General features: G+C 35.6%; 1 protein-coding gene across 1 annotated transcript in view; it reads right to left on the bottom strand.

Annotated features, from left to right (window-relative positions):
* Window positions 1-243: 243 nt before the first annotated feature.
* The window catches only part of MYOZ2 (myozenin 2), a 41,793-nt gene continuing 28,528 nt past the window's right edge, over window positions 244-13,508 (bottom strand). Inside the window, exon 6 of the mRNA XM_030313162.1 lies at window positions 244-673. Coding sequence (XP_030169022.1) covers window positions 439-673 — 235 coding nt within the window. The 3' untranslated portion in view covers window positions 244-438. The remainder of the gene's footprint in view (window positions 674-13,508) is intronic.

The following is a 13,508-nucleotide window of genomic DNA, read 5'->3' on the forward strand; positions in this document are numbered from 1 at the left end:
AAAATGTGCATCATCTTCCATAGCTTTCATCCATTAAATAAAACTCCAAATGAGTCTAAATATCTTGCACTGCACTTTGATTCTACATCATTTTGAAAATTTGTTCAGGACTAGCAAATATTAAAGGAAAAAGAGATGAAACCTTTTGTTGTCAGTTACTCTTCTGGACTTTCTCAATGAAAAGGCCGGATTATTTAGACCGAGTGAAAACAACATTATGAATAAAGACAAATGAGTTGAAAGTTTTTAAAACAAGATTTCAAATTGTTTATTAGTGTTTGAGATAAGATCGAATTTAAATGTCATAAAAGGAAAATTGCTAAATTGCTATTAAATTATTGCTACTAATGAAGAGTGTAAGTGGATTTGCCAGTAGGTAGAATAATAAAACAGCAACATTTATGGTTCGAAGTTTTTGCGGCACATACAACTTTCTTTTCATAGGTCTTCTGTTTCTGGTACAGTGGTATCCTCTGTAGGTTCAGTTGTTATCACTATAGGAATATTCTCAGATATCCATCCCTTAGGAGTCCTATTAAAGGACCGTCTGCCAGAAAGAGGATTGGCAAAACCCATAAACCTGGGATCTGTTAGGAGTAGTAGCTCAAAATCTGGAACCTTGAATTTAACCATCTTTGATGCTTTTTCAAAACCTCCAAATGGTGTGGCAACTCTGTGGGAAGTGAAAAAAAAAAGGATATATTAATTAATTTTCAAATTCACTTGCCAATAAATAGAAAACAATTTAATTCATGATTTTATGGGCATATCGTTATGTTATATTCTTTGTATGATTTTCAGGTTTTGATCTCTGAGTCAAGCATTTTTTTTAAGGACTATGCTTTTAAGATAATAAATTGGTGTAAATTCCTTTGTATGTACTTTTAGTTGATGACTAAATTATCTATTCCTTACACCCTGAACTCCCTGAAAACATTTCTTGCCTTTGTGCCTTTGCTACCAGTGTTTCCCCTGCTTAAGATATTTCTTCCTTGCCTTCTCTCCACCTGTGTCTGTCTTGTGGTCTTTAAGTTCCAACTCCCCTCCAATTATTCCAGCCCACACACCCTTCTTTAGCCAAATTCCTGTAGCATCCATTGCTTTATGTCAGTTATTTGGTGCTTACGATATGGTACTTTGTATTGTTAGCTTTTTTTTTTCATAATATGATTTGATTTGAGTTTGGGTTTTAATAATATGGTTTGGTATAATTTGTGAATTATAAACTCTTTGAAGACAAATAGTATGTCTTTTGTATCTTTCTAGCTCTACCTCAAAACTCTCAATATTCTGTTTTTCTTTTGAATAAAGACCAACTTCTTATCTTGGCATTCAAGGTCCCACATAAAATTCTAGCTGTGTTTGATTTAGCCATTAATTTATTTATTCATTTAGTGCCAGGCACATTTTCAGTGTTAGGGGTATAGCAGTGAACAATGTAGTCAATGTTTGAGCCCTTATATTCTAACAAAGGAGACAGACAATAAAAAAATAAACATACAGACAAAACATTCAAGACTAATGAGAGCTATGCAGAAAATTAAAGTAGTATGATATAATAAAACATAAATGAATGACTAGATAGTCAGGGAAGACTTCTCTGAAGAGGTGACATTTAAACTGTCATCTGAGGATGAGAAGTTAGCCATGGGCAGTACAGCTGAAGCACATCAGCATTTCAGGAAGAGGGAGTAGTTAATGCAAAGAATCTAAGGCAGAAATAATGCTCGGGAAAAGAAAGAAAGCCTACATTGGTAGACCAGTAGGTAAGGGGTTGGTAGAGAGAAGAGAGGACAGAGGGGTGTATTGTACGGGACTTTGTCCAAATAAGGAATATGAATTTCATTGTCAGTGTGAAGGGAAACACTGTAAAATGTTAAACAGGGAGTAGTGTAACGTGATTACATTTTTGTAAAGTTTACTCTGGCTGCTCTTTCTCTGCAAATAGATTATAGGAGAACAAGAGTGAAAGGAGAGACGACATTGTGACAATTCAAGTGAGACATGATGGTGGCTTGGATTTCAAGTGTTTTCCATGAAGATGTGAAGAAGCAGGTGGTTTCAGGATGTGTTGAGCAGAGTCAACAGGATTTTTTGATAAAATGGATAAAAATTGTGGGGGAAATAAAGAAACCAAGAATTGGTTTTATGTTTAGAGTTTTAGCAACTGGCTGGTGGAATACAGAGAGGAACAGATTGGGTGTGTGGGTGGAAAACAATGTTGACATCCTAGTGGAAGGTCAATCATGCTGGTTTGCCCTCTTCTCTTTCATGCACCTTTGTTCCAGCCAAACTGAATGCATGGCTTGCTCTTCACCTTATTCTCTCCTACCTTTACTCATACTCCTTTTCTTTGTTGGTATACTCCTACACTTCTTGCTACATTTCTAAATCTCCATTAGGTTATAACTGTAAGTTCTTTTTTTTTTAATCTTTTTTAACATTTATTTATCTTTGAGAGAGAGAGAGAAAGAAAGAGTGCAAGCGGGGAAGGGGCAGAGAGAGAGGGCGACACAGAATCTGAAGCAGGCTCCAGGCTCTGAGCTGTCAGCACAGAGCCTGATGTGGGGCTCAAACTCACGAACCGTGAGATCATGACCTGGCCCGAAGTCAGATGCTTAACTGACTGAGCCACCCAGGCACCCCTATAACATAAGTTCTAATCTGCACTTCCAAATTATCTAGTTCTTTAGTATGTTATTTAAGTAACATACATAGCTCTCTTCTGGAAGCTTTTTCTGATCTCCCACAGCTAAAAGTAGTTCTTTCCCCTCTAAGTTTTCATGGACTCTATCTTTACCTCCCATCTCACCCCATTTCCTATTTTCCATTATATCCATTGATATATCTGCTTTATTTTTTGCCAAACTGTACTCCAGGAGGACTGGAATTCTCTCTCGTGTATCTTTGTAACTCATTACAATATATTTGTGTAATGCATTGTACCTAGAAGATCCCCATACACATCTGGACAGTGCAACTGGCAAGACTATATAGATTCTCCAATAATGTGGAAATTATTTTAAAGCCTGGAAGAGATCTGATTTTCTTTGTAGCTCAGTCACTCTGTGATCTTTCTTGAATACCTTAATTTCTGTGTGGCAATAGTGAGGGGCCATGGACTCTAGTTGGGTAAGGAGAAAGTGATTGATGGACTTTGAGAGATGGGATGGCTTTAACGTGTGGGGCTAAAGTATTATTGAAGGAAAGATGAAGAAATGAAAGGTAAAGTTACAATGTGATAGAGAGTGGAATGCTTGAAATTGAGATTTTGAAAGAGACACAGGTATTGGTGACGACAAACTTTAAGAAAAACCAAGAGTGACTGAGGGATTGAGAAAGCTATCCTTAAAATGAAACAAAGTCTTGAAAGGGCGGAGAGTTCAGTGGCTCGTACATGGATCCTGAAGCCACAAAGAAGTAAGACAGGAATAGTACTGGGGAGGAAGACAGGGAGCCAGACACTAAAATCTTCAGTGAGGGGAATGTCTACAAAATGAATAGATCACACTCAGATATCACCTCATGCCAGTCAGAGTGGCCAAAATGAACAAATCAGGAGACTATAGATGCTGGAGAGGATGCGGAGAAACGGGAACCCTCTTGCACTGTTGGTGGGAATGCAAATTGGTGCAGCCACTCTGGAAAACAGTGTGGAGGTTCCTCAAAAAATTAAAAATAGAACTACCCTATGACCCAGCAATAGCACTGCTAGGAATTTACCCAAGGGATACAGGATTACTGATGCATAGGGGCACTTGTACCCCTATGTTTATAGCAGCACTCTCAACCATAGTCAAATTATGGAAAGAGCCTCAATGTCCATCAACTGATCAATGGATAAAGAAATTGTGGTTTATATACACAATGGAATACTACGTGGCAATGAGAAAGAATGAAATATGGCCCTTTGTAGCAACGTGGATGGAACTGGAGAGTGTGATGCTAAGTGAAATAAGCCATACAGAGAAAGACAGATACCATATGTTTTCACTCTTATGTGGATCCTGAGAAACTTAACAGAAACCCATGGGGGAGGGGAAGGAAAAAAAAAGAGGTTAGAGTGGGAGAGAGCCAAAGCATAAGAGACTGTTAAAAACTGAGAACAAACTGAGGGTTGATGGGGGGTGGGAGGGAGGGGAGGGTGGCTGATGGATATTGAGGAGGGCACCTTTTGGGATGAGCACCGGGTGTTGTATGGAAACCAATTTGACAATAAATTTCATATATTGAAAAAAAAATGAATAGATGACCTCAACAATGGCTGAACAGATAGTACATGGTGTCACATGGTATAGAATCTCTGTCTTGTTTCCCATAATTTTGTCTTCCAGTAATTTGCTCCTCTGAAGAGCAGCATGTTTTATTTTATATTGCATCTATATTCAAGATGACTCACCTTATGATATTTTCCCCAAATTGCTGTGGAAGATATGGATAACAACAGGTCACTGATTGGTTCAGTAACCTCAGCCTAAGTTAGTACTCAGCAATCATATCAGTATAGACTTTCATGTCCAGAGTAAAACTGTTACTCTGGAGGTATAAGAGAGATCGGTTTAGAAAGAACTTGAAGAACTTAGATTATCATTCAGGTCCTTTATGATTATTGAACTTCAGAAGGCATAGTGATGATGAAAGCTAATATTTATCGATTGAGTACTATATACCAGACACTTTTTAAAGTGCTTCTCAAACTCTCTTGGTAGGGGAGTCACATTGGGATCTTGTTACAGTGCATCCACTAATCCAGTCAGTCTAGTGTATATCCTGAGATTCCACATCTCTAACCAGTTCCCAGGTAATGCCATTGATACTGGTCTGTGGATCATACTTTGGGTACAAAGGCTTTACATGATTTTTTCGTAAATCCTCACAACCTTATAAATTGGTTCTACTTCTATCCCTATTTAATAAATAAGCCTGAGACACAGCTAAGCTAAATGACTTGCTCAAAGTCACCTACCTATTAAGTTATAGAACTAGGATTTATACCCAGGCAGCAAGACTCATGGGAGGCCTGCTTTTCTAGTCACTATCCTATACCACACCTTGACAATAAAATTCTTAAGGAATATTGGGCCTTCTGAGATCACTTTCTAAGTAGAGATGTGTGTTTAGGAATGTCAACCTACCTGGGCTTTGTCTAAGTGATATAAAACCAGGTTGCTGTCACATTCACGATACAACTAGCTGATTCAATATCCCACATTTTGTCATTTGATTTACTGAACTGAAGGGTCTTTATGACTCAGATTTGATTTAAACTTCTTATTCTTGGATGTCCAAGATGTCCAAGACAATATTTTGTCATTTTAGAAGCTGGCTATTATATAGCAATAGTTTGTTCATTTGAGATTCATTCATTTATTCATGCAACAAATTACTGATGGTTTATTATGTCTAAACACCCTATCTGTGCTAGGAGTTCAAGGATGGAAAGATTGCCGTAGGTCTTACAGACAAGTAAAAAGTGAAACACGGGGAAGAAACAACACATCATTGAATATGACAGTTGCTCCAAGGGAAGAGTATCTATGCAGAGAAGTTTAGGGTAAAAGCACCTTAGTCTGCCTGGTTGGTCAGTAACCACTTCTTAAGAAGCCTAGGGTAAGGACCAGCTACATTAATTTGTATGGTCCAATGCAAAATAAAACCTTAGAGATTCTTATTGAAAAAAAATCGTTAAGAATTTCAAGGCAAAGACAGCAAAGTACTGAAACCCAAGCAGAGCCCTTCAAAGCGTGGGCACCCCAGGTGACTGCACAGGCTTCACATCTATTCCTGGGAGTTTAAGAATATGCACATGCTCACAAAACTTAATGGGTAATCATTTCACAGTGTATACACATATCAAGTCATTATGTAGTACACCGAAAACTAATACAATGTTATGTGTCAATTATATCTCAGGAAGAAAAAATGATTAGCCATGAGTTGACTGTTTAAGCAGAATGGCTGTTACATAGAGGTTCATTATATCATCCTCTCTTCTTTTGTATATGTTGCATATTTCCCATTACTAAGTTGTTTTGCTTGTTTGTTTAAAAACAATATACGTTTATCCATTGGATGCAAGAGGCTGGAGTTGAACATTTCCAGAATTAGGCTGAATTTGGCCAATTCTTAAAAAACCTTAATTTCAGGGGCACCTGGGTGGCTCAGTCGATTAAGCCTCTGACTTCGGCTCACGTCATGATCTTGCAGTTCATGGGTTCAAGCCCCATGTCAAGCTCTGTGCTGACAACCCAGAGCCTGGAGCCTGCTTCACATTCTGTGTCTCCCTCTCTCTCTGCCCCTCCCCTGCTCACACTCTGTCTCTCTCTTTCTCAAAAATGAATAAACTTAAAAAAAAATCTTAATTTCAAATCTTAATTTCAGAATGAATTTTGCTCATTTATTTATTTTTCTAAATCAAAGAATAAATGTTCTTCTGCCACTGAAATCTAACATTTGAGTTTGACATTTAATGCATCACTTTTTACCTTTTTATTCAGTTCAGTTTTGTTTTTCCTTCCCAATTTGTAGGTCATTTTCTTCTGTTATAAATGAAAACATTCCATTCTGGTCCACCACCCATCTCCTACCTCCTACCAGTGATCCAGTGAAAGATTGTTGTCTGAAAAGCTGCGTTTTCTTTTCTTTGGCACCAGAGAGACTATATCCTGTTTGTTTGAATGTTTATTGCCCTCAGCATACAAAGTAAAGAAAGTCTATCAACAGAGATGTTAAAGAGTCAATGTGAGAGATCATTTATAAGATTTTTAAGATATCTGTAAATAGTGTCAAGTTTTAGTCAAAGGTAGTGAAGCAAAAATTTCCACTTAAAGATTTGGAATGTTCTATTAAAAGATGACTGCGCACCTCTATAATTCTTGTAACATAAATTCTTCAAACATAGATCTGACTTAAAAATGATTTTTACACTTTGTCATCTGTGCAGTGAATAATAAGCATGTTTCACTCAGATTCACAGTTAATAGATGCTTTCTTGATTATTTTGATCGATCAGTAATAGGGTTGCATTTGTTAAGACTAATAGTGCTTGACATATAATATGCCCATAGTAATTACTGATTATTCTATAAGGTAAAGAATTATGTAAAATGGTTGTATAGAAATTAAAATAAATATTCTACTGAATACACATGCATGTAATACATTTAAAGCCACTTCTATAATCATAGATATATACAGATGAGGAAACTAATATACGGAGGGTTTATTTCTTTTTTTTTTTTTTTAATTTTTTTTTTTCAACGTTTATTTATTTTTGGGATAGAGAGAGACAGAGCATGAACGGGCGAGGGGCAGAGAGAGAGAGGGAGACACAGAATCAGAAACAGGCTCCAGGCTCTGAGCCATCAGCCCAGAGCCCGACGCGGGGCTGGAACTCACAGACCGCGAGATCGTGACCTGGCTGAAGTCGGACGCTTAACCGACTGCGCCACCCAGGCGCCCCAATATACGGAGGGTTTAAGTGACATACTCAAAGTCATACAGCTTTTTTAAGAAGAGCTGGAAAGCTCCTTGTTCCTAGTTTACTTTTCTTCACATGTTAAGAAGGCTTAACATAGTATGACTTGAATAAAGCATAATATTTAAATAAATTAAAAATGAGTACAAGAATACAAAGTTGTTTTAAACCATGGGCCATTTTGAATATATGATTAGACTTTGGAGCCAATTCTTATCCAGTTCATTATCACTGCTGAATGATGTTAGACTGTGTCTTACCCTTATATGCTTTATTAACAATAATACAGGGATTGAGCCCCACATTGGGCTCTGTGCTAAGCCTCTCCCTTCATCTGGCCCTTCCCTGCTCTCTCTCTCTCTCTCTCAAACACACACACACACACACACACACACACACACACAATATCTAACAATTATGTATAATAATATGGTGTTACCAAATAATATTATTTTACTCTTTGCAAAGGAATTAGGGAATATTTGGAGACTGCTTATTTCCCTTCCTTCCTGTTGCTCTATTTTATTTTTGCAAAAGTGAAAGAAAAGATATATTAGAAGTCTTATAATAACATTTAGTTAAGAAATAGAAGGGAAATGATATATCTTATTACATTTTATTTTTAAATAAATGCTTTTTTCCTCATAATCTTGAGTTTTGTTAAAATAAAGTCTTGGTAAATAACCTATAACAGAAAAGGTATTAACCCAATTCATACCTGGAAATTATTTTAACCTCTCTTTTACATGGCTGGAATGTGTTCTAGACTAATTTGATGAATGGCTTTTATCACATCTAATTTATAATAGATACCTATTGAGATTATTTTGCCTATGTGATTTTTATTTTTTTATTTTTATTTTTTAATTTTTTTTTAACGTTTATTTATTTTTGAGACAGAGAGAGACAGAGCATGAACGGCGGAGGGGCAGAAAGAGAGGGAGACACAGAGTCGGAAGCAGGCTCCAGGCTCTGAGCCATCAGCCCAGAGCCCGACGCGGGGCTCGAACTCACGGACCGTGAGATCGTGACCTGAGCTGAAGTCGGAGGCTTAACCGACTGAGCCACCCAGGCGCCCGAGTGATTTTTAAAATTTAGTTGAAGTGTAAGATACACTAAAAAAAGTATACAGATCATAAGGCAAAATTTAGTGACTATTATTTATTTTTTAATTATTTGATAGTAGTATAAAAATATCATAATTTTTATGTTGACCTTGTACTCTGTGGTTGTACTAAATTTATTTACTAATTCTGATTACTAATCTGCTGCTTTTGAATTTCCTATGGACATAATCCTGCCATTTGTGAATAAGGATAGTTTTATTTTTCCTTTCCTATTCTTACACCTTTTGTTTATTATTATTATAATTTCATTGTCTAACAAGTGTCAAAAAACAACTTCTCTGTCTGAAAATGTGTATGTAAGTGTTTTTTTTTATTTTAACTTTTACCTTTAAAGAATATGTTCACTGGAAATAGAATTATAGGCTGGCAGTTATTTTTTTTCATTTTTAAAGTGTTATTCCATTGTCTCCTATAATTCCAGTTGCCTTATTTTTACCCTAGCTGTACTATCTGTGCAAAGCCTGATGAGCTTGAACCCAGAAGCCATGAGATCATGAGCCAAAGTCAGACACTCAAACAACTGAACCACCCAGGCGCCCCCAATGTTTTCTATTTTTAAGTAATCTCTACACCCAATATGAGGCCTGAACTCACAATTTTGAGATTAAGAGTTGCATGCTCTACCAACTGAGCTAGCCAGGCTTCCCAATTTTGAAAACTTCTTAGCTATTAACTCCTCAGATATTGTTCTGGCTTATTTTCTCTCTTATTCCCTCATAAGACTCTATTGGCTTATTTATTTTTTTATTACTGTCCCAAGTGCATCTTCTGCTATTTTACTGCATTCTGAGTCCTTTTGATCATTTTCTGTATCAGTTTATGAATCCACTCTTCAGCTGTGTTTCATCTGCCATGAAGGCTATTTGTTTAATCTTTAAAAAAATTTATCATTAAATATAATACAAATATAGAAAACTGATTAAAATGTACAATAGCTTATTATAAAGCAAATAACCTTGTAACTACTACACATGTGAAAAGTTTCTCCAGAAGCCCACATGTGCCTGCTCAATCCCAATCCTCTCCTGATGCTAGTAGTAGTAAATGTTTTGACTTTATGGTAATATGTTTATAAAATATAAAAAAAAAACCCTTTCTTTATCTGTTAATAACCCACATCTGTATCTCTAAATACTCATGGTTTAGTTTTGCCTGTCTTTTTAAAATGTCTTTTAAATCATTTTTACATATGGATTTTCCTTTAATCTCTTCCTTGCATTTATTTATTGAAAATACTGGATCATTTGTCCCATAGAGTTTCCCACAGTCTGAATTTTACTGATTATATTCCCTTGGTATTTTTAACATGTTTGTCTGTTCTTTGTATTTCCTATAACTTTTATATGGGGCAGAGGGAGGAAGAGAGAGGGAGAGAGAGAGAGAGAGAGAGAGGGAGAGAGAAAGAGACAATCTTAAGCTATGAGCTCAGCACAGAGCCTGATTCAGGGCTCAATCTCATGACTCTGATATCATGACCTGCGCTGAAATCAAGAGTTGGGCGCTTAACTGACTAAGCCACTCAGGCACCCCAGTCCTTTGACTTCCTCATTTCAGTTATTATATGAATACTTCATTTTATTTTGCTTCATTTTACTGAGCTTTGCAAATATTGAATTTTTACAAATTAGAGGTTTGTGCCAACCCTGTGTCAAGAAAGTGTATTTTTCCAACAGCATTTGTTCATTTCATATTTCTGTGTCACATTTTGATAATTCTCACAATATTTCGAACTTTTCATAATTATTAAACTTGTGGTGATCTGTGATCAGTGATTACGACTTGCTGAAACCTCAGATGATGGTTAGCATTTTTTATCAATAAAGTATATTTTAATTAAGGTAGTACATGTTGTTTTACACATAATGCTATTGCATGCTTAATATTTCATAGTATAGTGTAAATATAATTTTATATGCACTGGGAAAACAAAAAATTCATTTGACTCGCTTTATTGTGATAATTTGCTTTATTAACAGTGCTCTAGAACTGAACCCACAATATCTCCAAGTTATGTCTGTATATTTTCACTTTTGTAGAATTTCCATTGGATTCTCTTTTTAAAAACATTTCCAGTCTGCTGATATTCTTTGTCTTGTTATCTATTTTCTTGAACATATTATTCACAATTATTTTAGAGTATCCAACATTCCAATAATTGGATCTTTTGTGTGTCTGTTTCTTTTGTTTATTATTTTTCTCTTTATTTTTAGTCATTTTGTCTTGTCTCATAGTATGCTTGTCTCATACTATGTCTCATAGTAATTTTAATTGACTGATAAGCATGTGTACAAAAATTGTAGAAATAATTTGAGTCTTGGAATGGTGTTCTCTTCCCTCCAGAGATGATTTACTTTTGTCCATGGCAGGCAGTTTGACATAAAGGAATTGATTTTTATCCAATCTAGGATAGGATATATATCTTATATCTGCTAGGCCTCTCCCCCTAGCAGACCCTATATTCCTGTTTTTGGCCTTCCCAGATTCAAGATTGATAAAGGTTTGCTCACTATTTCTGCTTCTTCTTAGTTGTTGCCAATAAATCAGCAAATGCCTTAAGAGGAAAAGTGGTACCAAATGTTGGGTTTATATCTCTAAATGTCCCTCATATCTAGGATTTTGGCCTTCAAGTCCTTACTTCATTGGTAGCGCTTTTTTTTGTTGTTGTTTTAATGTTTATTTATTTTTGAGAGAGAGAGGCAGAGCGCGAGCAGGGGAGGGACAGAGAGAGAAGGAGACACAGAATCCAAAGCAGGCTCCAGGCTCTGAGCTGTCAGCACAGAGTCTGACATGGGGCTCAAACCCATGAACTGTGAGATGGTGACCTGAGCCGAAGTCAGACGCCCAACGGACTGAGCCACCCAGGCTCCCCTCTTGGTAGCTTTTTAATCACTTTATAATAACTAGCTTTTCTACTTATTTTTATGAAGTTTTTCTAATATAAACTAGTCTTCCATAGCTGGAAATAGATTTCCACTTCCTACCTATGTAACTTTTTATACTCATTTATTCAGCAAACATTTAAGACAAAGATCATGATTATGTTGTTTGTTTCTTAAGTAGGCTTTTCAAGCAATGTGTGAAATAGACAAGACCTTAAACTTGTGTAGCAAGTTACATATACTTTAAGGACAAAAAGAATCTTAAAGCTACCAGTTAGGGATTGCCTACGTATCATCCTATTTTGTTTCATCTATTATTTGATAGTAATAAAGAATCTAAGAATATTGCAGCATTATTTACAACAGCCAAGATATAGAAGTAGCCCAAGTGTCCCTCAATAGATGAATGAATAAAGAAGATGTGGAATAAAATATACACAAAGGAATACTACTCGGTCATAAAAAGGATGAGATCTTGTCATTTGCAACAACATGAATGTGCCTAAAGGGTATCGTGCTAAGTTAAATAAATCAGAGAAAATTCACTTATATCTGGAATCTAAAAAAAAACAAAACAAATGAATAAACAAACAAACAAAAAGCAGAATCAGACATATAAATACAGAGAGCAAACTGATGGTTGCCAGAGAGGAGGGAGGTTGGGAGCATGCGCAAAATGGGTGAAGGAGAGTGGGAGATACAGGCTTCCAGTTTATGTAATGAATGCCATGTGAATAAAAGTACAGCATAGGGAATATAGTCAATGGTATTATAATAGCATTGCATGGTGACAGATGGTAGCTATACTTGTGGTGAGCATAGAATAATGTATAGAGTTGTTGAATCACTATGTTGTACATGTGGAATTCACATAACACTGTGTATCAACCATGCTAAAATTAAAAAAAAAATTATCATTACTTATTTGCTATCTCATAAAATCAGTGAAAGTGACTAAATAATATTGGCATATGTGTATGAAATGACATTTGTACACATTAAATGATGTAGATGCATATTTACTTATATCAAATTATGCTCATAAAAGAATCTAAGAATACAGTAATATTAACATTAAGCTGTAAAGTTTTTATTTCTATATTGATGTATATATAACAAAATAAAATTTTCTCAAGTAAAGGAGAAATATTAAGAGGTTCTCTCTCTCTCTCTCTCTCTCTCTCTCTCACACACACACACACACACACACACACATGCACACACACAATGTTACATTTACAAAAGCCTTGATTTAACACAGGAAACTACAGTTCCTAATTGGATGGTATTGTGTTCGCTGAAATAGCACTCACTTGGTATTTATACAATCAGTAAGCATCTGTTTATAGCCAGCCCAAATGTACCAGTGTGTTTGTAAAACTGGAAAACAAACTGTTCAGCAGGCATGGGGTGGTAAAGCCACAAAATACACCAGAAGTCACACAGCATCTCTAAAGCACTAATCTCAAAAACAAGCCTCAATTATTTCATTATTTTCCATTTTCCCTTAGTGTTTTACTTTTTATAATTTTCTACCTTCCCATTTTGGAAAAAAGTTATATCATTGATTAGAAAGGGCCTCCAATCTCCTTTCCTTGATACATCTCAATCCCTCCTTAAATTCTATGGTATACCTCATTTATGCAACAGAAATATGCTAACTACTATTAGTAACATATATAATACTATTAGTATTACTAGTAATGCTAATGAGTATTAATAATGGTAATAATAGTAATAGTAGTAATAATGCTAATGTTAGGTGTAATCCTAGGAGATCTATTACTAATAATAGGCATAATATTAACACCACTATTATAGTAGTGTGTGAAAACTAAGTATAATTTATAAGTACTGAGGAAGGTCACTAATTAAATGCAGGCTTTGTGGTATTCTTTTGTAAATAAAAAAGTTACTCCTTAATTTATTAATTTTCAAATTAATCGTCATTAAGCAGTCTATTAATTGGTTCTACTTTTCTGTGGGTCCAAAACAGCATACTGGAGATATTTTACTCTTAAATGA

The sequence above is a fragment of the Lynx canadensis genome, chromosome B1 (assembly GCF_007474595.2).
Source record: "Lynx canadensis isolate LIC74 chromosome B1, mLynCan4.pri.v2, whole genome shotgun sequence".
In the NCBI taxonomy this organism is placed as follows: domain Eukaryota; kingdom Metazoa; phylum Chordata; class Mammalia; order Carnivora; family Felidae; genus Lynx; species Lynx canadensis.